The sequence below is a fragment of the Cervus elaphus genome, chromosome 33, assembly GCF_910594005.1.
Source record: "Cervus elaphus chromosome 33, mCerEla1.1, whole genome shotgun sequence".
NCBI classification, from domain to species: domain Eukaryota; kingdom Metazoa; phylum Chordata; class Mammalia; order Artiodactyla; family Cervidae; genus Cervus; species Cervus elaphus.
Genome location: NC_057847.1, coordinates 34,121,519 through 34,149,425, shown reverse-complemented (window position 1 = coordinate 34,149,425; position 27,907 = coordinate 34,121,519). Strand labels below are relative to the sequence as shown.

At 36.1% G+C, this 27,907-nt stretch overlaps 1 protein-coding gene and 1 long non-coding RNA gene across 3 annotated transcripts in view; one reads left to right on the top strand and one right to left on the bottom strand.

The window, feature by feature from the left end:
• Window positions 1-11,925: 11,925 nt before the first annotated feature.
• LOC122688609 lies at window positions 11,926-27,135 on the top strand. Its single transcript, XR_006339520.1, has 3 exons — window positions 11,926-11,952; window positions 12,169-12,173; window positions 27,030-27,135. It is a non-coding gene; the product is annotated as an uncharacterized LOC122688609 (long non-coding RNA).
• SCN3A (sodium voltage-gated channel alpha subunit 3) overlaps window positions 13,575-27,907 on the bottom strand; it is a 115,552-nt gene continuing 101,219 nt past the window's right edge. For both annotated transcript variants that reach the window (XM_043894722.1, XM_043894723.1), the window contains 7 exons: window positions 25,291-25,413; window positions 22,750-23,022; window positions 21,851-21,904; window positions 20,691-20,828; window positions 19,347-19,451; window positions 17,716-17,986; window positions 13,575-16,825 (listed from right to left, as the gene is read on the bottom strand). In XM_043894722.1, the coding sequence (XP_043750657.1) occupies window positions 15,630-16,825; window positions 17,716-17,986; window positions 19,347-19,451; window positions 20,691-20,828; window positions 21,851-21,904; window positions 22,750-23,022; window positions 25,291-25,413 (2,160 nt within the window). In that variant the 3' untranslated portion in view covers window positions 13,575-15,629. The remainder of the gene's footprint in view (window positions 16,826-17,715; window positions 17,987-19,346; window positions 19,452-20,690; window positions 20,829-21,850; window positions 21,905-22,749; window positions 23,023-25,290; window positions 25,414-27,907) is intronic.

Genomic DNA, 27,907 nt, shown 5'->3' with positions numbered 1-27,907 from the left:
AAAGGATATTCAATAAATATTAAGTAATGTAAAATGTGATTTCAGAGAAAATATTGACTAAATATTGAAGTGGAATAGCTAACATGTCTGATAGTTTTAGAGAGGCAAAGCCTAAATAGGACTTGAATTTGGCAGGTTTGGCACCAGCCAGATCTGGATTTGAGCATTGGGTCTGCCACTGACTTTGTGGTCTTGAGCCTCAGTTTCTCTATTTAAAAAATATTAGTAAAACTTATCTCATTGGAGTCTTATGAAGGATAAATAAATTAAAATTTTTATAAACGCCAGACAGATAGGACAGTGCTCTATAGTAGTTGTTTTTTCTTTGATCCTTTATAGACTTTATTAATATGAAATAGAAGGTTCTTAATATATTATTATATATACATTATAAATATATACATTTATATATGATGTCTGCATTTTTATTGGCTATTTTCTTTTACAAAGAGACCATTTTTATTTATTTATTTATTTTTGGCTATGCTCGGTCTTCATTGCCACCCAGGTTTTTCTCTAGTTGCAGAACAGGGGCTACTCTCTAGTTGTGGAGCAAGGACTTCTCATGGCGGTGGCTTTTCCTGTTGCAGACCACCGGCTCCAGGACTGGTGGGCTCAGTAGCTGCAGCTCCCAGGTTCTAAAGCTCAATAGTTGTGGGGCAGGGGCTTAATCACTCTGCAGCATGTGGGATCTATCCTGATCAGGGATCGAACCTGTGTCTCCTGTATTGGCGGGCAGATTCTTTACCACTGAGCCACCAGGGAAGCCCCAAAAGACACATTTTTAAATGAATGGAAAAGCCTCTGGGTCTTTATAATTCTTGTACATAAGAGTGCATGCAGTAAACAAATGAATTTTATGTTGCCGCTTCCAGAGATGGAGAAATCTGGATGTTGCATTAGAGTGTCAAGAGGATACAATTCTGCATATACCCTCCTTTTAATCAGGTGGTCACTAAAAGTTTCCAGTTCCAAAATGAGTTGTAGAAAGTACTTATTTAAGTTAAGGAGCGTTGGCCACTTTAAAGTGAAATGCAGGATATGTCATTTTTATTTTAAGGTAAATGATTGCTCGTATGATATATGCTTTTCAAAGCACAGTATTAAAGTTGAAAAGAAATCTTTTAACTGTGCATTTTTATTTTTTTAAGCAGTATTGACGAAATCATGTTATTTGGAGTAGAGACTGGAATTGGGATTGAGTTGTCTTAAAATCTGGTTCTTGAACCCTGTCATTACATCAACATGCAAATGAGGGAATTATAACTAAAAATAATTTTATACACAGTACATGCAAAAAATGTAGCCTAATTCTAGAGTTCAAATTTTTATGGCATCCTCTGTTTCAGAATTACTTAAAATAATTCTGGGAGAGTTGATTAATTTCTGCTGTTTTGTCTTCTGTATGATAACACAAACAGAGAAATCATTATATATTTGAGTTAGCATCTTGAAATAAAACTTGAAAAGGAAAAATTACACACACAGGGGCACACACATATATGGATATATTTAAGATTTTGGGGAGGCCAAATTTATTCCCTTCAATCATAGCCACAGCCGCACAAGCTCGGGTCTGTACTGGAGCAGAGCCAGCCCACAAGGGTTACTGCCGCTCACAGCACATCTGAGTGTCTCCCTGCAGGCAGGAAGATCCAGAAATAGAACCCGGAAGCTGGAAGCCAAGTGTTCATGTTCTTTCTACTAAAACCCTTAATAAGAGACTTTACTCCTTCCCTGGGAGAAATAAGGAGGTGAACAGAGTCTGGAAATATTCTTTTCTCACTTTTCCTTCTGGGAGAATGGGTTGGAAATTTCCCCTATGAAAACATGAGGAGCATGTGTTTGTGGGTGTATGTATATATGCATATGTGTGTGTGTTATATTGATACTACTAACACATTTAAAATTTACTCTTTCTCTATATGTATCTTTAGTGTTTATATAAATATGTATGTATACATAAATACACATACATACTCTCCTTATGAGAGAGAGAGAAGGGTGGGGGCAGAGAGGAAAAGGAAAAAAATAGAAGGAAATTTTTCAATAGTTTTGAGTTTCGAAGTAAAAAGCCAGATTACTCATAAAAGTCCAGGAACACCAGCTAATTTAAGATAAATTGCCATCATTATTTCTACTTATCTTTGATCTTTTATTGTTAACGATTAACATTATTGTCATAATATGTAATATCACCAGAGTCATGAAGAGCTTAATTATGATCATGACATCATTTTTCCGAATGTAAGACAAGTGTGAGTATTCTCTAATAAGTGCATTTTGCTTTATTATTTGTTTAAGATCCATTTTCTTATAACATTTATGGTTTTCCACGTTTTTTTCCTGGAAGGATTGTGGTGGCATTATGTTATAAATTCCTGTATTTATATACTTGATTATGCTCTCAGAATCTACAGGGAAAAAGTCTTAGCTACTTAAATACATATTTCCTTATTTAAAGATAAAAAATTCTACCTATATTATCCACCAACTGAAATTTTTAAAAAATTGGTAACTTTAGTATTATATATTGTTCATGAATCATATATGACAAAAGAAATTCACAATATTTTTATATAAGGACTTAAAATCCAAGAATATGATTGAGTCAATTTTCTTTTAGAGGTTTTTTCAAGAAAAGTAGCTTGCAGTAATTAAATAATAAAATTGTTTATATGTAAATTTATTGTTCATTTTATTATTTACTTTTTTCATTTACATACTGCTTTTTCAGGTTTGTGTTCTCTGCCAAAGGATACAGGATGTCAACATAAATTGAAGATGTGACCATAGATTTTCTAGACAAAGAAACTGTGCTTAAAATTTAATAAGACTACAGAATAAATGAAGAAAGGTTATTTATGTTTGTGCAGACAGTTGAAGTATAAAGAATGCTATTAAATTTCACTGGCTCCCATTTTCACTTTTAATTATGTCTTAATTCTAGTTGAATTAATTTGTTTTATAATATAAATATTTTATAAAATAGCAGAAGTTCTTTATAAGTAGTAAATAGATTTCATATTCTATTCCTGTTTTAGTCATTTTTAATTTAAAAATATTTATTTGTTCTTATTTTATATACATTAGTGGTATTTAATGAAATATTCCAGTAACTTAGTTGGTGTATAACTTTCTTGGAGAAACTGTATACTCTGGTTATAATATTATTTATGTTTATTAGGGCTTCCCTGGTAGCTCAGCTGGTAAAGAATCTGCCTGCAATGCAGAAAACCCTGGTTGGATTCCTGGGTCGGGAACATCCCCTGGAGAAGGGATAGGCTGCTCAATCCAGTATTCTTGGGCTTCCCTGGCACCTCAACTGGTCAAGAATCTGTTCACAATGCGGGAGACCTGGATTCGATCCCTGGGTTGGGAAGATCCCCTGCAGAAGCCAATTAACTTCTTAGTAAGGGCTTCCCTGTTGGCTCAGATGGTAGAGAATATGCAAACAGTGCTGGAGACCTGGGTTTGATTCCTGGGCTGGGAAGATCCCCTGGAGGAAGGCATGGCAACCCATTCCCATATTCTTGTCTGGAGAATCCCCATGGACAGAGTAGCCTGGCAGGCTACATACAGTCCATGGGGTTGCAAACAGTTGGGCACTACTGAGTGACTGAGAACAGCAAACACACAGCATTGTTATTTTATAGGAAATTGAATTTCTCTGGAATAGTAGTAGCTTTGCCTTTATTAAATCTTAGAAGAAATAAATGCCTTTTCTAAAAATAGCTCTTTGATCTTTTTAAATTTTATTGAAGTAGGTGGGTGATCAAAGAGTATTTTTTTTGTCCCTAATATCATTGTACTGGTTTTTTTCTTCCCCCCTTCTCTTTCAAAGTACTTGGTCATCGCTTGATGTCCACTGCAAGCAGCAAAAGTGTTCACCACTGTTTCCCCAAGCTTGTACCAACTAGGTCTGCTCTTTCTTCTCAGAGGACAGAGGCTGCGGCCTCTCCTGTCTCCATGACAACCATGTGTCCTTGGGGAAGCTGCTGGTAGTGAAAGACCTTCTGAGAGTTGGGGAGAGGGGCCGTTTCTAACGAAAATCTCACCTCATTTCCCCTCTTTCCAGAGCAATTGTCTATTGTGTCTTTCTTTTGTTGTGTCTCTACATAATGCTGTACCCCAAAACCACACACTCCAAACCTGATTTCATAAACAAAGAGCCATATCACAAGGATCTTTCTGGCGTCTGGCACATAGTTTCAGATCCTCCTCCCCTGTTTTGCCTTACCTTTAACTTTGTCTCTAGTTCTCCAATTCCCTGAGATGATTTAAATATTAATGATCATTGGAAAGTCAAACAACTGTCTTAGCCTGGGAATATTGTTGCTATACATTATGAATATTTGAAAGGAAAAAACGTTTCTTTCTTTGCTTTTTGTTTAGATAGACTTACTAGTATAATTTTAAAATGTTGCTCACAGGGGAAAAAAAAAATCACTTCATGGTTAGACAACAAAGATGTGTGATATATAATATATATTATTCAAATCTAAATTTACCAGAATAATTCATTAGAGGATTTGATTTAATTTGCCACAGATTCTCAGCAATATTTAACATATATACTTATTCCTTTAAATAAGCTCTGTTCCAAGAAGATAAGTTAAAATTTTTGCTCTGTGGCTCTATCTAGTAATGGTACTGGGCTGCTACAATAACCTTCTCTCACTATTCTACATTTTCTTTCAAGGCAGTTTCTTCCAGTTTTGTGGCTTAAACCAGATTCTGAATCAGGTAAATTATCAATACTCTTGTGTTAAGAGTGTCTTGGGTCCTGCAGACTTAGCCTGGTGTGGGAACTTCAAGTGGAAGGAATTCAGATACGGGGAACTACGTTTCCCAGAATTCCTTTGCGGCCGGCTTCCGCTTAGCGAAGTCCGCGCGCAGAACCTGAGCAGCCACGGTGTTTGAGCCCCGAGATGGTGGGTGGCCTCAAGCAATAGGGCCAAGTCGTGCCTGTGGTTGCTTGTGTTGTAGGCCGCGGACAGCACTTAGACCTGCGACTCCTCTAGCTCCCGCCTGGCCGCCTTCTTCACCTTCTCTGGGTCCTGGACCAGGCCGGTGTTCGGCTTCGCGTGGCAGGGGCCAGCCTCTCTGGCAGGCCACTCATCCTTTGGATCTTCTCTTTTGGCTTCTTTGAATCTTGGACCTGGTGCGTGCACAGTGGAATATGACCAGATTTAAGCGTGACAAATCCACAATTATATGGGCGACCTTAGCCTTCTTTTCTCCGTAACTAATAGAATAAGCAGACAAGAGGTCAATATAGAGATGCATAAACACTATAGATCTCTGTACCTCACGATAGGAGAATAGACATTGTTTTCAAAGAGATGTGGAATATTTACTGAAAAAGACTATATGCCATCTCTTAAGTAAATCAGCAAGATTTTATCTTTTAAAATTTTATTTTATTGTACACACACTTAAGAGCTACCCTCGATACATTTTTAAAGTGTACCAGTACCAAACATTATTGTTAACTGTAGCTACAGTGTTGTACAGGTCTCTAGAGCATAGTCATCTTGCTTAATTGAAACTTTTTGCCTGTTTTAACTTCCCATTTCCCCCTCCTCCAACCCCTGGCCCAATCACCATTCCAGTCTCTGCATTTATGAATTTGCCTACTTTAGCTACCTAGTATAAGTGGAATTATATAGTATTTGTTTTTCTGTGAATGTTTTATTTCACTTCCTATCATGTTCTCAGGGTTCATCCATGTTGTCTCGTATTGCAGAACTTCTTTCCCAAATAGTATTCCACTGTATATGCATACCACACTTTCTTTATCCACTCATCTGTCAATGTACATTTATTAATAGATTGTTTCCACACTGTGACTACTTTTAATAGAGCTTCAGTGAAAATGGGAGTGTTGATATTTCTTTGAGATTGTGATTTCAATTCTTTTGGATAAATAGAAGTGGAATTGATGGTCGTATGGTAGTTTTATTTTTTAATTTTTTGAGGAATCTTCATACTGCTTTCCCATTGTAGCAGCACCATTTTGCATTCCTACCAGCATTGTGAAAGAGTTCCAAATTTTCCACGTGCTTGCCAATGTTTATTATTTTCTTGTGTAGATTAATGCTTTTCTTTAAATTTGGAAAGTTTCCAGCCATTATTTCCTCAAATGTTTTCTCTCTTTCTCTCTCCTCTCCTTTCAATATGACCATTGCACATACGTTGGTGTGCTTAATGGTGTCTCACATTTCTCTGAGGCTGTTTATTTTTCTTCATTTTTTCTTCCCTCTGTTTTTCAAGTGGTGTAATCTCTATCGTTCTGTCCTGAGCTTTGTTGACTTATTTGTTCTGCCAGATCCAATTCACTGTTGAACCCCTGTAATGAAATTTTCACTGTAGTTATTGTGTTTTTAATTCTTTAGTTTGCTGTGGTATGATTTGCTTGTTTGATTTTTTTTTAACTTTAAATTTTTATTTGCTTAATGATTTGGCTGACCTAATTTTGTAAAGTCTATTTCCTTAGTGCAGCCTCTAATTTCCCTGCTTAGGTTGTTTTCCCTTATTTTTTTCTCTTAGCCTGGATAACTTGATATTACCCTGGGGTCAGCATCAGCACTAGCTACTTAATTGGTCAAAGGTTCTGCTTGAGCCTCCTTGGCCAGTTAATTTTTCCCACTTCACCAGTGAATGTGTATTTGGCTTGGAGGCTTGTTTTCCCAGGCCAGGAACTTTGGCCCCACGTTTAGTCAGGAACTAGTAGTTAGGAGTTTTTCTAACTGATTGCTGCTGAGGAGTACAACCTTGAACATGCGCACAGTCTTTCAGATGGCCAGGGATGAGTCTGAATTTTTAAAATTCTGGCCTCCTAGGAGTCACTTCTGGGTCAGAGGAGTTTATTTTTCAGTTAATATTTGGTTGAAGGTCGCCCTGAAGCCCTTTATGCAAGTGAGCCTTCCATCCTATTTTGGGTTTTCCTGCAGTTCAGAGAGTACTTACATGTCTGCCCCATGTCCAGTTCTGATTTCTCCTGACTGGGTAAGGCCTACTGCACAGATAGAGCCTTCTTGACCCGTGGACTTGGCTGTGGTCTCAATAGGGCTCTTTGGCTTTCTCATTCCTTGGTTCACTCTATAAAACTGCTCACTGTTCTGCTTGTATCATGGGGCTACTAGCCTCCTCTTAACTAAATGTTCCTCCTAGATAGCTCTTGTTTTTCCATGACACCCTTAGACATGGAGTTCAGTTCCAAGTAATGTTAATCTTCTCAGGAACTGTTCTAGAGCTTTTTCTCCTGTTGGCCTATCTGTCTGGACAGAACCCCCATACCACTGCTGCTGAATTGAAGGTTGGGCCCTGCTTCTCTCTAGATGACCTCCTTCTTTAGGAGTGGGCACTCGGCGGTGAGTGGTAGCCCCTGGTCCAGACATGCCACTCCTGGAGCGGAAACTCTGACCTCTGAGTGAGCTGTAGTGAGCGTAGCTGGGACCCCAGGCATTCCTCAAGTCTGTCATACCTGGGACAGCGTTTGTGCTATGCCGATGGTGACTGGGTGAGAAAGGGGACACCCGGTCCTCTCAGGAAGCCTCTCTGGAGCAGAAGTCCTGCGGTACATGGCTGGGGGTGGGGACTGGGTTGAGGATGAGAAATGAAGGCAGCCTGTTTCTCCTGGGACTGAGCACTAGGGGCAGAGGGGGTCCTGTTTCTTAAAGTGCTCCTGGAACATGGCCGCGGGAGAGACGGAGTTGTGGCTCAAATGCCACACCCCCACATATCTTTCTGATATTTAGTAGATTTTCTGGAAGGAATGTTTCTTCATTTGCTGTGTGCCATGAGGACAGTTTCCAGAGACCTTAAATAATTGGTTTAATAATTTTGACCACTTAAATAGTTGTTTTGCTGGTGAGTTTCTTACTTATGCTAGAAGATTCGCCTATTTTACATTTATAATAGATTGCTAGATTTAGTTTTTATGTGTGTGTGTGTATATATATATTTCACGTATGTGAAGAGTAAAATTGGTCAGTAATTTTTCCTTATGTTACTGTCCTTGTTTAGGTTTGGTATCAAGGTTTAGTTTAGCTTATAGGATGGTTTGGGAATGTTTCTTCTTTTTCTGATCTGTAGAAAAGCTTGTATATGCCTGTCTTTTCCATGAAATTTGCTTGAAATTTGAAACCAAGTGTGTTTAGTCTCTCTTTGTATGGGGATGTGTAATTTTAACCATTGATTATGTTTCTTTTTTTAAAAGCTATTGATTAAACTTCTTAAAGGTTATAATTTTTCAAAAATTTTTATAATTCAAAAATTTTAACAATTTGTAAACATTATTTTATTGTTAGTGTTGGTGTGCTGTTTTTCTCAGAATGTATTCATTCTATTTTTCAAAAATGTTGAAAAAAAGCAGTTTGTTGTATCCTCTATTATTATTTCTATCTTGGCAGTACCTGTAATTTTTTCCATATGTTGTTTACTTTTTTGATCAGTCTTGTGAGAGTCATTAAGTTTAAGACACAAATTTGTCTTTATTCTATCACTTTAAAAATATTTCATTAGGTTTTCTTCTCTATCTTCCTGCTATTTACCTGTCTTCTTACTTCTAGCTTCCTTGGAATTATTCTCTTGTTTTTAAATTACTCCTGAACTCACTAAGTTTTAGCCATTTTATTTTCTAGTAAGAAGATTTCTGGCTGTAAATTTAAATTTATCTGCCTTTGACTACTACTTTAGCTTCATCTCACAGTTTCTAGTGTGGTATTTTTATATTATCAAACTATTTATAATTTCTATTTTTTTTTTAATCCTTAAGCTATGAATAAGTATATTTTTGTATTTGATGATTTTTATTGATCTCCAAGGTTCTTGACATTCTCCTCTATAATTTCTAATGTACTGGATTAGATTTCTATGTTAGATAATTGTATTTTCAATTATCAAGTCTTCTTTTGGTTTATCTTATTGCTTCTAATTTTCTTTCAATATTTCCTATCTGTTCATTCATTATAAGCATATGTTCTTTTTTTAATCAATTAATTTATTTTAATTGGAGATAAGCGTATGTTCTTTTACAGACCCAAATACAACTATATGACTGCTTCAGAATTTTTACCTGTTAAGTCCAACACCTGGGCTTCCATTGTATGCCTTTTATTTTGAGTGTTGTGAAAGATATCTTGCAGATTCTCTGGCTTCTATTCTGTTCCTCTGAAGAGTATACAATGAGTTCAGCTCCAGACTCATCTTCCCTGCAGTGAGCAACAACTGAAAACCCTGAATGTTTAAGACTTAGCATGACTGCTTTAAATCTGTCACACATGGGCAAATTTAAGGGATCAGCCAGATTTATATGGTTCTGTCACTTTCCAGCTGCTGTGGTTGTTTCAAACTCTGTGCTCTCAACTTGGAAGACTGTAAATTTCTCTCTGAAGTTCAGCTCCCTCTTTCACTCTGTAGCTGTGTTTTCTCATTGGTTTGTTATTTCTCTAGTGTGAGTTCATGTTTCTGGGACTTTGTGGGAAATCATTGAGGCCTGACCTGAGGTCAGGTCTTTTTAGAAAAGATTTCAGTTAGTTTCTACGAGGATCTTGGGACACCAGCAACTTGTGTCTGCTTTAAATTGAGTATTTGCCTTGCCTTTTGTACTAGGCACATGGTATAGGTTTGGATCATAAATACAGGTGAATTCTGGGTTTATAACTGTGCATCGTTAGAGAGACTTTTTTTCTGTAAAGCAGAGTTAAGAGCAGACAGAAATATTTGCTTGCTAAGGTTTTCTTTTGATCTGTGTTTACAAGGTTGATTTTTAAAAATGCTTTCATTAAGTGTGTAACTTTTTGTGGGTCTTGAATTTATTCAGGATCTCTAATCCACATTGGATCCAGATCTTTGTTTTCTGTTGCCTGTAACAGGCACTTAAAACCAAACTATAGGTCACCGGGATCAATAGAAGCCCACAGAATAGCCGCTGACTTAAGTGCTAGCTTACCTTTCACTATCACCTGTAAGGAATTTCCCTTGTTTTCTGGTAAAATTTTTATTACCTGTTTCTAGATGTTTTGTGACGGAAGGGTTTTAGGGTAATTGTCCCATTGTGTGCTGGAAGTATACATTCACCAAGCAAAATCCTAGTTATCAGTGTATTATCAGAGTACTTAAGAGTTATTCAAGTGAAGAATATATGCATGCTTAAGGTAGTGAAATAAAACCTGACTACAATTTTATTCATGCAACATATTTCTAACTGAGAACCACTAAAGAAATCTCTTCTTTCACTGACAGAATTAATGGAAATGAAAAATTTTTTTGTTTTAATAGTTTTTGTTAGGCAATTGGCATTACTTGTAAGCTATAGTTAAAAGATATATTTGTATATCTTGTAATTAATTGTGACAGTGGTTTATCTGAATTTAGATGATGATAAATTTGAGAGTCATTCTCAATAAGGACTGAAAGAAAATTTACTGGTGTTACTGTTTGGCACTTAAGTTTTTTTGTATGTTCCTGTAAGAATCAATTCTAGTAATATATGTGAAAACTGATAGTCACATATCTTTTAGTCATTGCTGATAAAGGGTAAAAGGGTGAGAAAATTAATGAAATGTGTCCCATACCTTGGATGTACTGCAGTCTATTAGAAAAGATAAGTGCAAAGGAGGTAATATAGCACAGTATGGTTTCATGCCATCCTAGATGTACATTAGGAAGTCTGAGGAGAAAGGTTTTAGGGCAGTCTGAGGAAACTTCATAAAAGATGATGATATTTGAGCCAGTTTTTGGAAGATGCAGATGACACCACCCTTATGGCAGAAAGTGAAGAGGAACTGAAGAGCCTCTTGATGAAAGTGAAAGAGGAGAGTGAAAAAACTGGCTTAAAATTCAACATTCCAAAAACGATGATCATGGCATCCAGTCCCATCACTTCATGGCAAATAGATGGGGAGACAATGGAAACAGTGACAGACTTTATTTTCTTGGGCTCCAGAATCACTGCAGATGGTGACTGCAGCTATGAAATTAAAAGACTCTTGCTCCTTGGAAGAAAAGTTATGACCAACCTAGATAGCATATTAAAAAGCAGAGACATTACTGTACAGACTAAGGGCCATCTAGTCAAAGTTATGGTTTTTACAGTAATCATGAAAGGATGTGAGAGTTGGACCATAAAGAAAGCTGAGTGCTGAAGAATTGATGCTTTTGAACTGTGGAGTTGGAGAAGACTCTTGAGAGTCCCTTGGACTGCAAGGAGATCCAACCAGTCCATCCTAAAGGAAATCAGTCCTGAATATTCATTGGAATGACTGATGCTGAAGCTGGAGCTCCAATACTTTGACCAATTGATGTGAAGAACTGACTCATTGGAAAAGACCCTGATGCTGGGAAAGATTGAATGCAGGAGGAGAAGGGACAACAGAGAATGAGATGGTTGGATGCCATCACCGACTCAATGGACCTGAGTGTGAGCAAGCTCCGAGAGTTGGTGATGGACAGGGAGGCCTGGCGTGCTGTGATTCATGGGGTCACAAAGAGTCGGACACTACTGAGCGACTGAACTGAACTGAACTGAGGGAATATAAGACATAAGCCCAACTTCTTGAAGTTTTGTGGCAAATAGTAATGACAAAGAAGTAGTTGTCATTATTTGTAGTTCAAGACAGTTTTACGTACAACTAATGATACCTTTGTTTTAATCTCTTATGTTATATATCAGATGTTGTCTTTTAGAAATATGTAACACTATAGGAAAGAAATAATAGTCATGCTTTCAAATTATTTAAAACATTCTTCACCTTTGTCGTATAAAAATCTTTGAGGCCAAGGAGGCTTCTTCATTAATGGGGCTAAAGTCAAGGTGAAATGTTGTGTTTTTATTTATTTTTAAAACATTTTTGGCCATACCCCATGACATGTGATCTTGACCAGGGATCACTCCCTTGCCCCTGTATTGGAAGATAAAGTTTTAACCACTGGACCACCAGGGAAGTCCCTTGTGTTTCTATTTAAAGTTGTATGAGTAATCATTTAAATGGTGTATTGACAATATACATTTTTCATTAAAATTACTCATATAAAGGAAATTACTCATTTTGAGTAGGCAATTTGATTTTGAACATAAAGCTGTAGCATTAAAGTACTACTAGAGACAACATCCCTAATCCAGCATCCCCTTTAAAATATAGGGGGAATCTGAGGGGCCAGAATTGGTTTTCCTAGATTACACTGCTAGTTTTATACAGAACTGATACTAAATGTCAAGTGTCAGAACTTTGGATCCATTTTTTTTTGTTTTACATTTTCCATGTCCACAAAAAATGGTTAGCAAAGACATTCTTTTCTTTTTTTTTTTTAACAAGGACATTCTTTATGATTACTACTAGTAGTTCTGAAATTTACAAGAATGATTTTTGATATTTTATTGTATTCTAGTTATTTGAAAATTAGTAAAATGCATAAGTTTATATAGCCATTATCTTTTAGCTATAGTATTTGAAATGTAGAATGCAGAATACTCATTTTTCTCTCCACACAAATGGTTTTTCTTTACTAAAGGATCACTTATTGGTGATTTAGTGTCATTTATTGGTGATTTAGTATCACTATTGGTGAATTTAAGTTTCTTTAATTTCTTGGTATTGTTATTTCTGTGTCCAACTTGATTAATTCTGTTTTTAACAAAATTATATCATGAAGTTTAATAATAAGAGGATTTTTCTTGTGAAAATAGTTATTTCAGAAATCTGTCAAATTACATTAGCAACCCTAAATTCTGAACGTTTTCAGAATATCCTTTAGCTAGGTATATTTTTAAAAAATATATATTTTTTACAACTGAAGACTCTTCTGACCATAAGATCATTTAGATATAATACATATCAATAGATATACTTGGCCAATAATCATATAATGGGGTACATAAAAAGGTTAAGGACTTTGCATAGTAACACTTAACTTCTCTGTGGTGTTGGCAAAATTTGAAAATTGACTTGAACAGAAAGAAGCCAGTGTATTCCAACTAAGTCACCTTATTCCATCTACATTGGAGAAATTGTAAAATGCATATATGGTTCAATTCATCAAAAATATAAGCGTTACAAATGGAGTTTTCCATTGAGAATAAATATTTCATTTTGGCCTGACATAAATCCAAGGGACCCTGAAAAAAAAAGATTAATATAATTTCTCAGTCACTACATCATTAATATTTTATGTGTAAATAGAAATTCATAAAATGAATTTAAGTGACAAATTATGCACTATAACATTTATTTACTACCAAGAAATTTGGAGATTACATAGTGAGGAGTTGAGATTAAAATGTTTACAACCAAGAGAATTAATTGAAATTGATAACTGTTGTAGATGGCTACCATTATTGCTGTTAAACTTGCAAGTTGGAATAGGTGGGCTTGATCTTTTGCACACAGAAAAGTTCATAAAAACTTCTTTTAATTGACTTTATAGTATTTCTTGGTAAATCGTGCAGTAGGTGGTTATAAAATTCATGTGAACTTTTATGTATACAAATGTCAGATCACGTACAGGTTTCATTAATTATATATAGTTTAAACTTCCAACAATAAAAACAGAAGCCAAAAAATTAAATACAATAAAAAATGAAATATTTATTCATTTGGCTCAATAATGACATAGCTCACCATTCTTTTTAATAATAGCAATTCCCTGCATGCAGTTCATCAATACACTACAAGTAAATAGTTGTGTAAAAGGAATTAACATTACTCTTGGTTTGTGCAAAAACAAAAATTTATATCATGTTAAGTAATTGCACAACTTTGCCACTATGTTCATGGCTAAAAGGGACGTAGCCCAAGTTATATCTCTGATAGCTTTAGTGCAGCAGGAATTAAAAAAATAAGACTAGTCTGCATAAGCAAATACTACAAAAGTTGAGTTAAAAAAAAAACCTTCCATGAATAAAGGGTTATATTGAGGCAACCATAGTTGGTAGAAAATGACCTAGGTTTGAATATTTGACCAATGTATATCCTACTGGAATGATAGAAAATATATTATAATAAAGAAATCCACAAAACCCATTGTCTAACTTTTAGGAAATTATCCATTGAAAAGTCTAATGGATTCAAAAGTTTGGAGTTGTGATTAAAAATAAAAAGCAAAAGCATAAAGTAAAATAAATTGCCATGTCATCAACTTGAAAATAATTATCTTATGTATAAAATGCAACAAATAAAATTGATCATATTTTTACATTATTTATATTTAAACAAGTTTTGGACATATTTTTAGCAAAATACGAAGTATATGTTTTGACAGTAGGCAGTATGCAGTGTGGTTCCTTGAATCTAGAGAGACACCATATGACACTCAAATTGAATTAAAAATGGAAAAGGAAAAGTGCTTTTAAATAACTGCAAGCTATTCTGCTTGACTTACTAGACATAGAGCAGGTTGAAATCACTCTACTACCAGCATGTGACTTCTAACCAAGACTTGTGAAGAATGGATTGTGTAAAATAGAGCAGCATAGGCAATTAACATGCATTAGTGATAGTCTTCAAACTATTTATGTTTAATGAATGGTGCAGGATATATCCCTGTTGGAAGCTTGCAAAAGACACATATACTGTGGTACATATTTGATTTAATAGGAGTTGTTTATCAGGAGAGATATATATGTATATATGTGTGTGTGTGTGTATATATATATATATATCTGCAAATATGCGCCCACAGGATAAAATAACTATTTACATAACAGAGGGTGTGTTTAATTGACATAAAATGTCAGCTTTGCTGAGAGCAGAAGATGGCAAAGCAATACTGCAGCAGAAAGTGGAACAACTATTCTAAAGTGATGCTTTAGATATACTTTTCTAGAACAGATTTATTAGATTACTTTTTTGGGGAAAGCATTTAACCAAAATTAAATATAGTGCTCTGGAACTTAGAATAAAATTTGCACTTGCTGAAACAGAATACTTTGCATAAAAATAATCCTTTAAAAATTAGAGGAGACTTTACAGGCACATAACTGTTTAGATATAAACAAATGTAGACTAAAACACTTTCAAAATTAAAGCCGTCTAGAAAATGGAAGTACCTGATAGTGTTAGAATTTATTTCTGGTTTTGAGCAAGAATTTCATCTCTTGGGCAAAGCTCTTGTCTGATTCGAGAAACTTATGGAGTAGGAACACAGGGCTCTTATATTCTTTTTTCTCAACCTAAAGCTCATTTACAAAAATAGTGACGTAGTATTATGAATAAACTATGAATTAGCGACCAGGGAAATCCACTAGAACAAATTTTGTAAAAATATGGCAGATGTGGAAGTTAAAAATAGAGTAGATGCAAGTACTGTACTAAAAGTGTTTGGTGTGGTTACAATGATCACTTTGCACAACTATCCCTATGGTCTAGGTAGCCATTGAATTTCTCCTCAGCAGTGTCAGCTGGTAAAGATAACAGTAACCTCCTGTCAGTGTTGATACCCTGACTCACAGAGCTGTAGTGATGGAGAGGTCACTGTCTTGTTATAGGCACTGACCATGAGTATTTGTTAAAACAGTCAGTTTGGCATAGACCTCCTCTGGGAGTTCAGTTGACACATAAACTTTACCTTCTTAGGCTGTAAACAATTGATCACAAAGATAATTCTTTGTTTCTTTTTTTTTTTTTTTACTTTTGATTTTCCCTGATCTCTTTCCCTTTGCTTTCTTTTTCTGGTTTGTCTTTCTCAAATTTTTCTTTGTCTGGCTTTGTTACACTATCATAGGAAGGAGGAGAGGTGGTAGAGGAACTCCCATCTGTTTTTTCTGGGGTGGAGTTCCCGTTTAATTTGTCAATAATCATGTCATCTTTTATAGGTAAGTCAATCCTCCCTTTGATCGCCTCTTTGTTATACTCATTCACTACCTTCTTTAACCTTTGCTTTAAAAGATAACACCTGAAATTACGCTGAATGATAGCCGCAGACACCTCCTCTTGTTTGCGTTTCAGAGTGGTTGTGATGGGCTCATAGGAGACTTTGGAGGGGTTTGATGCCATGAACCGATCTTCCATCTGGATTCGAAGGGCATCCATCTCTCCACTCTCACCCAAAACACGCTTTGTAAAGGCAAATAAGATGTCGAGGCAGTGGATCCTGTCCCCACTGACCATGGGCAGGTCCATGGCAATGAGCTGGACTTTGTTTGGTTTTGCTATGAGAAGAGGAGGATCTAGGGCCGCTGCAAAATCAGAGAGCTTGGAGAACTCTATGAACTGGGTGGCGTCAGGATCAAATTTCTCCCAAACCTCGTAGAACATCTCAAAGTCATCTTCACTCAGGGGCTCTGCGCTTTCTTCAGTAGCAACACTGAAGTTCTCCAGGATGACAGCGATGTACATGTTCACCACGACCAGAAATGATATGATGATGTAACTGACGAAAAAGAAAATCCCAACAGACGGGTTTCCACAGTCTCCCTTAACTGAGCTGCCAGGGTGAATTGTGTCAGGGTCACAGTCTGGTGGTGCACTGTTGAGGATAGGTGCTAGCAATCCATCCCAGCCAGCAGAGGTGGTAATCTGGAACAGGCAGATCATGCTGTTGCCAAAGGTCTCAAAGTTGAACATGTCATCAATTCCAGCTTCTTTTTTAACATAGGCGAAGTTGGACATTCCAAAGATGGCATAGATGAACATGACCAGGAACAGCAGGAGGCCAATGTTAAACAGCGCAGGAAGGGACATCATCAAAGCAAAGAGCAGTGTACGGATCCCCTTAGCCCCTTTGATCAGACGCAGGATTCGGCCAATCCTGGCAAGACGGATCACTCGGAACAAGGTAGGGGACACAAAATATTTCTCTATCAGCTCAGCCAGAAACATACCTATGGAAAAATACAGAAAACCGCTAAACAGTGAGTATATATTCATAGGCTTATATGAATGCTTTTTCTTTGTGAGGTTATTGAAAACAACAAATTTGTCATGAGTATAAATCTTTACTATTTGGATCCACTTCCTAACATTACCAATGAAAGAGTATAGAGTTTTATTTAATAATTCTATAATGTCATAAACCGATATGAACCCTTGCAAAATCCTATAAATTAAATAATCTCGTATGGAGATTTCGTATGGAATATTCATATTGGAATATTTTATGGAATATTAAGTATGGAATTTTCGTATGGAATATTCGTACGGAATTTTAAGATTGCTGCTACTGCTAAGTCACTTCAGTCGTGTCCGACTCTGTGTGACCCCATAGAGGGCAGCCCACCAGGCTCCCCCATCCCTGGGATTCTCCAGGCAAGAATACTGGAGTGGGCTGCCATTTCCTTCTCCAATACATGAAAGTGAAAAATGAAAGTGAAGTTGCTTGGTTGTGTCCAACTCTTGGCGACCCCATGGACTGCAGCCTACCAGACGCTTCCATCCATGGGATTTTCCAGTCAAGTGTACTGGAGTGGGGTGCCATTGCCTTCTCTAATTTTAAGATTACATACTCCCAATTACATACTCCCAATTACTAAGAATAGTTATCCTCATATATGAAATGTTTCAACAGCAAACAAAGACTGTTTCTTAAATCTTCAAATATATTGCTTTCTTTTTGAATACTGTCATTTTTCAATTAGTGGAAAATGACCAAGAGTGTTGAACTTTAGATCTGTACGCATGATAATTCTCAGATCTAATTTCCATGTTACACAGGTGGTAGGCTCTGGGGGATTTTTTCAACAACTATACTTCTCGGTAAATAAACCATTCTTACCTACGATGGAAAGAATCACTACCACAAAATCAAAGATGTTCCAACCTATGGTGAAGTAGTAGTATCTGAGAGATATCAATTTCAGCACAAATTCTCCAGTGAACAGGATAATGAACACAAGGTTGATTCGGGACAAAACTAGAGTCATATATTTGCTCTGGTCATCAGTTTCTACCATCATGGTGACCATATTGAGACAGATAAGGATCATGATACTGATATCAAAAACTTGTCTGGTTACAAAATCAAAGACCATTCCTTGGAATTTGTTCTAGAAAGAGAGAGAAAACGAGAAGGTTAATATGCATATTTCATAAATAATGATCCATAAAATTGCAGATGAAGTCTTTCTGTATATGGCCCACCGGATGTGTACCCTTCTCACACTACCTGAAACAAATCTGTTAAAAAAAGAGAAGGAAATGAAAAATGTCGTATGACAAAAGCAAAGCATAATTGTTTTATTTAGATTCTATGGGAAGACAAAGCTGAATGTCATAAATTGGTGGCAACTGGCTGATAATGTGCATGGGCTTTGCTTGATTTTACTAACTGGTAATTTTTACAAAAAATATAACAACTAGCAATGAAGATTTACAAAGTAGGTTAATGTAGACAGACTTTTAAATGGATGAATGCGCCAGTTGATTTATCAACACTTTAGGAATTTTGAATTATGTCTTATTTCTGTCTGTCCATGACCCAAAATATCAGTCATTTTTTTATTTAATTCTACTTCTTCTAACAATAATACTTAAATGACATTCAGTAAAGTAGGTTTATGTCCTTTTGTGTATCCTGCCCTACTTCTTCCCTCCCCTGCCTTCCCTCCTGCCCCACCCCTGCCAACCCTGCCCAGACTGCACTCTCTTAAAAATTATGCAAAGTGAAGTCATTTATAAGATTCATGAGACTTTGTCAAGTCCTAGTTCAGCAATTATAGGTTTTGTGACTTTGGGTACAATATATACCTTCTTTGGGTCTTAGTTTCCTGTTCCTTACCCATCTAAGAGGATAAATAATTTAGAATACAACTCTGTGGACATAACACACCATCTTTATGTCTTTGCACTATAATGAAGCTCTACAGGGTATGCATTCTAGATAAATCATTCGTGTGTGTGTGTGTGTGTGTGTGTGTGTATGCTGAAACCAATACTATTTTGATGACACCCTTTCCTTTCTAAGTAGGTGAAAAATTGTTTTCTGTTCATAACAATGGAGAGAACAAATGGCACAGAGGGAGGCCATGGGTGTTGAATGGGAGGTTTTAAGTTCATCTGCTTAAAAGGACAAGAGGGGGCCCATGTGACAGATCAGAGAAGGAGAGAAGGGTGCACTCTTGGCAGCAGTAGGTGGCAGCAGGAGCATGAGCTTGCTTTGGGAGCAGTTACTGGGAACTCTCACTTGGAACTTTTCAACTGACAAGTAAAGAACACTGCCTCATTTTTAGGAACTTAGTAATTCATGGAGTGTAGTAATTGCAAATTGTGTTATACAATATGTACTTTACAATTAGATCACAGTATATATATTGGTGATATCACCTAATATGTTCTGAACCAGCACTGCCCAGTTTCATCATATGGAAATAGGGCTTTGGAATGTTCAAGGAGATGAGTAATTCTTACTGCAGGCCGAGGTATGGGTTTCTGAGGTTTCTTAGACCCAAGTTTCTTCATTGCGTTGTAGTATTTTTTCTGTTCCTCTGTCATAAAGATGTCTTGACCTCCAAAGTAAAGACATAGTAGAAAACTGGTTACAATCCAGCCTGTATTACAGCAATACTTTTACAAAAATAATTCTGAGTCATCCCTTTAATCCTTCTTTTCAATTTTTAAATGGATCTTACCCTACTTCATATAGATATATCCTGCTTTTTGGTTTTATGTGAAATTCTGAGTACCTTAACATTATGTAAAACCCATAATCACATAAAACTGTGATTAGTACAGGATTCTAATTTGATAATATTATGTTTAGAAGGAGGCTCAGGGGTCTCAAATATGTTTTCATTAAGGAAAAAATTCTTAGTTCATTTCAGTGTTGACAGCTTTATTTTTTTATTCAACACTTTTTGAGCACTTGCTGTGTGTAAGACAATGTACCCAGTATCAGAATTACATAGATTTACATCTACATGTATCTATATGCATCTATATATAAACAGATAAAACAACCCATCACTGCAGAGATAACAATAAACTCCAGGATTCAGAAACAGGCTTTATATAGGGGAGCGGTTCAGATGTTAAACAATCTGCCTGCAATGCAGGAGACCCAGGTTCAATCCCTGGGTTGGGAAGATTCCCCTGGAGAAGAGAATGGCTGCCCACCCCAGCATTCTTGGCTGGGAGATCCCATGGACAGAGGAGCCTGGCGGACTACAGTCCATAGTGTTGCAGAGTTGAACACAACTGAGCTAGTAACACGCTTAAGCTAGACCTTAAGCTAGAGTATGATTAAGGGTTTGTTGGACAAAGCATTTTAGGGGGAAAAAAATATGCTGTGTAAAGTGACAGGGAAAAGAGCATACCTTGTTCAGAAAAGGGCAGAAAATCCATGTAGCTGTGTGTGTAGCAGTGATAGTGTTAATGGTGGGTGGGTGGTTATTGAGGAGGAGGGAAGTGAATATAGAAAGTGTGTAGGAGAAGATGAAGCTGGAAGACTGGGTGGAGATAATTCCTGAAAGGCTCTGTAAGCAAGGGTAAAGCATTGAGGCCCACTGGATGTTTTGAGGCAATATGGTCATATTTCTAAGTCAGAATGACACTATAGCAGATCTGCAGAGGATGAACCTGGAGAGGAGCCACCAGTTAGAGGCTGGAATCCTCTGCAGTTGAACTGACCACATAGTGAATGAAAAAGAATATAAAAATGACCTAAGTTGGTCATGACTCTGAGTGTCCTGGTTATTGGGATGTAAAAAAACAAAATCTCAGAATGGAGAAAGGTGAGAGCTGAGGAATACTTATCTTCTTTTTCTGTTGGTTGAAGTTATCTATGATGACACCAATGAATAGATTCAGAGTGAAGAATGACCCAAAGATGATAAAGATGACAAAGTATAAGTACATATACAGATTTTCTTCATATACAGGCTGAAGTTTAACCTAAATAATATTGAAAATATTAAATAACATTTAAAAACACAATAAATACTTGGGCTAAACTAAAAATTTGGTGAGTGTTGTTACTTTCTATAGACTTATTTTTTGCCTTGACCTGAGATATTGTTCTGCAAAAGCAGTTCTTTCTTTCAAATTAGCATGACCTAGTATAATCTGCCTGCAATGCAGGAGACCCAGACTCCATCTCTGCATCAGGAGGATTTCCTGAAGAAGGGAATGGCTATCCACTCCATTATTCTTGCCTGGAGAATTCCAAGGAGTGAGGAGTCTGGTGGGCTCTAGTCCATGGGGTCGCAAACAGTCAGACATGACTGAGTGACAAACACTACTAGTATATTGAAAGTTTGTAATTTTTATGATTGTTCTTAAATCTGTTTTTCCATTGGGGCTTACCTGTACATATTCTTTAGAGTGAATAACAGTGGTATAAACAAGGCAAACATTTTGAACCTACTGTTTGTCTTACTATATTTTTTTTTTTTTCTGCAGTATTTTCAACTTGGGTTTGGAGTTGAAACCCAAGATAACTCCTTATCTTGGAGATAAGGCTTTAATAACAGAACATCGACTTCTAAGAGGAAAATTCGGCATAAACAGATGTGTGCTGAGGAACTATTTTTATTTCTGTTTTCTAAATTGAGTTTCCCTGAAACTTGCTTACTTTTATCATGATATTTTTGGAAGCCGCTTCACGGACTCTGATTTATCATACTCTCCAGGGATGGGGGAGACTAGTTCCTTCCCGACTGAGCAGTTTTCCCAACCTTAAGAGTCTCATTTACTGGACTGACCTGACTGACCTGTTATTAGATATATAACAGACATATATTAACCAATGTATCATTTACATGGAAGTGAACTGGCTTAAAAAGAGAATCTCTACATGCAGTTGTAAATGTTCTGATGGCTTCTAATATAATATTCTGGGCCTTTCAGTTAAATTATCACAAATGTTCACTATGGAAAAATCTAGTAACTATAAATAGTATTTGAGTGATACTTACATCTCGTGAATCAACAGCTGCATACATAATGTCCATCCAGCCTTTAAATGTGGCCTGTTAAACAACATATATTTGAATTCTGCATAAAAACCTAATCCAACAGTATGCATTTTACCATATGAAAATATGATAGTTATTAAAAATAATTTTTTGTATAATATTTTGAAATACTTTACAAAGAGGCTGGAATCCTCTGCAGTTGAAATTTCAATGAAACTGAAATTGAATAGGATTTTATTTCAAAACTGGAACTCGTTTTGTCTTGGAAGGTATTCTATTTTTTTCTGCGCTAACATTTAACTAGATGAATCTCAGTCTCAAATCACTTTCAGAAGCTAAGCTCTATCATTCAAACCTCTGGTGTGTTTAAGCACTCGACTGTTTTGGTTAATTTCTTGATTAGTTAATATATTGTGAATTAAGTCAAAATCATTAAATGTTACACATTTTTGAAATCTATGCCAAAAGATTTGCATTTCCATACCTAATAGATCTAAACCCTGATGATGTTGATACTTAATTATCTGGCTAATAATCTATACATTTAATTAATTACTACTATATATATTACTATTTTAATACACAAAATTGCTTCTTTGGCAATTACTGGTACAGAAAACTAAAAATGGTAATAGCGCAATAACAGTAATAGAATAAGAAAAAACAGGAAGCAGAAATATGAAATCATATTAAAACACTAACAACTGAACACGGGGGGAAATACATTAAAATCACTGCAAGATATCTTCTTTACAGTCAAGTCAAGCTGATAGTACAGCTATTAGAGTACAGCTGTTATCATCAGCTACTTTTGTGCTGTCAGATATTAATCACTCAGAGAACATCAAAGAAATGATTTACTTGAAATCTTTTTCAAAACTCATACAGTAGGTACTTACCACTTGAAGCAGTGCAAGATAGCCAGCTCCAACATTATCAAAATTTACTTTCACATTTTTCCACCGAGCTTTCTTGCCAAGAGCCTGACAGTCACTCAAATTGTTAACTTCACTAACATCAAACATGTTACCCGTTGTCGTGTTTACACAGTGGTAGAACTTGCCAGCAAACAAATTCACACCCATAATGCTAAAGATCAGCCAGAAGATGAGACAAACCAACAGCACATTCATGATAGAGGGAATTGCTCCAACAAGAGCATTCACAACGACCTAGAAGAGGAGATAAGGATAAGGCAGCTTACAAATTGTTAAAATGGAAACCATTTCTTCGATTACATAGTTAACATAAAATGGGTGTTTAATGAGTTAAATAAAAATCTCGGTGGACAAGTTGTTTCTTCCGATATTTTCTAGAACATATTCAGTAAGGGAAAACAGACAGTGACACAACTAAAAAGCTAAAGGATTTAAGGAAAGCAAAATATTCCAAAGTATGAAAAGAAATAAACAAAAACCTGATAGAGTAAGATGGAGTCAGAAAATGTTTGTATGCTGGGGAAAAAAAGAAAAAAAATGTATTAAATACCAACAGAAGAAGTAATCATCATTCAGCAATTCATTTTAATTTTCAAAGGTATTAATGAGTAATTGGTGGTTTGAAAACATGGTTAAACAAGCCCACTACAAAGAAACAAAGTAATGATAATGCCTTAAATCTATGTCCCCAGATCAAGCTAATTTTTGATGATGATGAAGAATAGTATTAGGAATTTGCAAGGTCATTTTTTCCCCTACTAATTCCTAATTTTTTAAAAAGTAAATTAAGATGGGAAATAAGATGGAATTTATCTCTGGACATAAAAGTACTGAACGTATTCCCGTTATTATTGTTCCAAATCTCTTAAAGGTTTACTTCGGGGCACTCGTTACTTTACCAACCCAGGCCAACCTATTTGATGAAGGAGAAGTTCCATCACCTTTCCTCTAATTAAATTCAGAAGAGATTAATATGTATTTTCAAATCTCTAGCAGTTTGTATGTTTTCTTATCTAATTAACCTGTTTTATCTAATTAATTAAAATTGGGACTATTTTGTTAAGCACTTATAAGTGAAACTATTGTTTTAAAATGCTGAAACATTATTTTAGAAATCAACACCAAAGAATTATAAATTAATATCAAAACTTGAAATCCAAAATTGTAAAAACTTCATATGCTAGTTGAATCTTATTTCTTATAGAAATTGTCATGTATATTATACCAAAACAGTTTTTTTGCTCTAAAATTTGTGTAAAATGACCTCCCATAAATTTTCTTATCAAGTAAGTGCACGGTACCTTTTACCATATTTTATACCTAGAATATTAATTCTGTCATATTATGAGAATTAAAAATGTTAATGTAGAATAGTTTTCAGATTAGAGCAAATTTGGAAGTTTTTAATTTTATTCAGTTGCTGTCTGCCCTCAAAAATGAATTATTGATATGAAGCCATGCAATCAAATGAAGGCTTAAATGTCAGTAATACTAAAAGATTGGTATGGAAAAAGCTTGAAATTATATAATAATTTTTAAAAATTTTATCTTGTGTGTTTATTTCTCAAGTAACAGTGAAGTAAAATTATAATGTAACACTAAGTATTTCCTTGCTTACAGTGCATCTGGAGAGTGGTTTCATTCTTCCTGGTGAGTGAATCTCAAAATCAAGGCTGAAGTGTTTTTACTGCTTCAACAAACCACCTCCTAACATAAAAGCCCTATGGCCTAGAAGAAATTCAATATCCATGTGCATTTGCAAGCTGGATTAAACAAAGCTGGCCTTAGTCCTAACTAGTATTTTGAGGGGTGTGGCAAGTAGATGTTAATATTGTGTACTTTATGTTTAGATGCATTAAATGTACACTAAGGAAGAGAGATGGAGAGGCAACTACAAGTGCTAATGGAAAAAGTGAACCTCATTCAGAATGCTCACTTAAAAGGGAGATCTGTAAAACAAACCCCAGGGGTTGCCTGCAATGCTTAGTTAATTATCCTAACCCCTACTTTGGTTGCTTAAGATATGCAGATTTTGTTAGAGGCTACAATTTAGTGTTGTTTTCTTGCACAACTTTTTATTACCAATATTAATGGAAGAAGTAGAGCACACAAAAATTTCATTACTAGTTATTTTTAAGAAATCAAACTACCTATTGAAAGGAAGAATATCTCCTCCTAGGATGAATGTCAGTAGTAAACAGTCATTATAAAATGTATAAGCAGTGAAAAGAAATAAATGGCAACATAGAGTTTGTAGTTGTGTGGAAACATCCTTGATCTGTTACCAGGAGACCTGGATTCTAGTTTTAGTACTGCCGCAATAATTTTTTTGAGGGCCTGTTTTAGTTTCAGGAGGCTAGGCGTAGTGATTTTTAGGATTTCCGCTTTGAAATTGTATAATTCTATGAAAAAAGTGTCAGAAGAGTGTGGCACCCCTCTGTATCTAAATCATTACCTACATTTAATTTTGATATGAATCATCAGAGCTTTTATTCTTCTTACCCTCATGCCTTCAAACCGGGATAAAGCTCTCAGAGGTCTTAAAGCTCTTAATGTCCGTAGGGATTTGATGGCACCAAGTTCTGAGTAGCCAAGAGCATTGGCTACCAAGCTAACCAAAGAAACCTGAAGAAGAAACAAATATCAGTCAGTCCACCAGGAAAGAAACGATTGACTAAAGGCATGAGATGTAATATCTCTTCTTTAATGCCAATCAAACAAAGCTTTAGACATCCCTTGGCAGCCTTCATTTTCTGCATAGTAGTGTGCTCATTTTACCTTTCCAGTCTCATATTAATTGCTTTTCTCACCAGTGAAACTGGAGTCCTTGCCCATTTATGTAGACATCCATAAGGCCCTCCAGTTAGATATTTTACCCATGGAGCCCTTTTCAGCCCAGACGTGGACCACTGATGATTTGAGATTTAATTCAAAAGTCATACCCTTCATAGACCTGTGTTTAACATCATTGATTAATAATCATACTTCATCTCCAAGTTTTTCAGTATCTTGGTTATGTGTATTGCAGGTGCTGACCATACTTCCAGGTCACATTAACTTTTTATGGACTGAAATGAAACATTCATCTTTTAATGTTTCTAATAATACCTGGTTGAATATGCTTTAGTCAGTATATATTAGATAAATAAGCAAAGAAGAAAATATTACCTGCAAAACATTTTATCAGACTACATAGTTTCATAACAATGAAAAATTTTTTAATCTAAACTATTGGACTTATGATTTAGAATACAACACCTCTCATTCAGAGTGATGATATATCTTTCTGATATTTACATAAATGTTAAGTTTTACTTAAATATATGAAAGATTAAAGAAGACATGTCTTTTTTAGGAGGAAGAAGCACTATTTGCTTTGATTTTCTTTTAATAGGCTGGCTTAGTCGTTTAGTCATGTCTGACTCTTTGCGACCCCATGGACTATAGCCTGCCAGGCTTCTCTGTCCATGGGGATTCTCTAGGCAAGAATACTAGAGTGGATTGCCATGCCCTACTCCAGGGAAGCCAGCATTTATTGAGTGTTGAACATTTACTATATGTTAGGTTCTGTTCTGATGGTCTTACACGTATAAATCTCAAGAAGTAGGTTGTATTACTTTTGCCTTTTCATTGATAAAGAAGTTGAGTTTCTCCCACACCTCTCCTCTTCAAAAAAATAAAAAGATGTACAGGTAGAAAGAGATGAAGTTAGAACCCAAATGATTGGACTTCAAAACCGCAGCTTAACCTTTTCCCTCCATTACCAGAAATTCATTCTTAATCTGAACCACAAAACTCAAGAAATGACTTGAATGATTATCTTCTCATATCTTGTAAGGATTATATAAAGCTAGTCCTTTTCTTGATGCATAGGAGAGAGGATAATTTAGACATCCACTGGATGGCCTCAGGGCCATGGTGTAAAGGTGACACCAAAACCAGAACTGAGACTTTAAGGCAGATGGAGCCACTATCCCCTTATTAGTATTGAACAGAAAAATAAATGACTTGAATGTTAGACTTGACTAGTGGCAGTATAATTTATTGAGCTATTAATTTCTGTCTAGTGTTCACTGCTACAGAAAACTGGGAAGATGGAGAAGGTTATTATTAGAGAACACACAGGCTTCTACATTCTGGACTCATTTGCCTCAGGAAGCATTCACAACTTCTTTAAGTTTCTGCAGCTGCTTCTGAAGACTTATCTTCCCAACCAGGTCCTGAGACCTGGGCATTTAAAGGGAAAGTCAAAGTGTCAGTTGCTTAGTCTTATCCGACTCTTTACGACCCCATGGACTATAGCCTGCTAGGCTCCTGTGTCCATGGAATTCTCCAGGCAAGAATACTACCATTTCCTTCTCTAGGGGATCTTCCTGACCCAGGGATTGAACCCAGGTCTCTTGCATTGGAGGCAGATTCTTTACCATCTTAGCCACCAGGGAAGCCCCATTTAAAGGGAAGTGGCAGGAAATTTCTCAAGACTGTGAAGTAAGGAAGCTCATGCTTTAAAAGGAAAAGAAAGACAATGGCTAGAGCCAGGAGATTCTAGAAGGACAGCAAGTTGTGGCTTCAGAGCTGAGAGGCACCACTTGCGTATAACTACCCCATCACACTGGGGTGGCTCTGTGTATTGCTAGAGAAGCTGAACACTAGTGAACCCCCCTTTTTTATGCACCTTATGTCATTTTGTGTAGAACAAAAACTCGTTTTATTGCATTAATTATTGTGAAAAACTTAATATGGTTTAAACTCAATTTTGAAGTTAATTTTAAAGATTTGAAATATTCTTAAAGTTGGAAGATGATGCCTAATATTGGTGCCTGTGTGCATGCTCAGTCATGTCCAGCTCTCTGCAGCTCCATGGACTGTAGCCCACTGGGCTCCTCAGTTGCTAAGGTGCTGTAAAACTTACAGTGATCTTTTCCATTCTTGAGCTGTGTCTCAGAGTAGTCAAATGATTAGTCCAAGAAAAGGTGGCAAGGGACAAGAACATAACTGGAATTTCTGTTTTCAGGTCCAGTGTGTTTCCCACCTCAGCAACTTCATACCCGACCTTTCAATACAGTGTTTTAGTCTCTTATGCTCAACACAAAAGGCATTCTTACTAAGGTATCCTGAG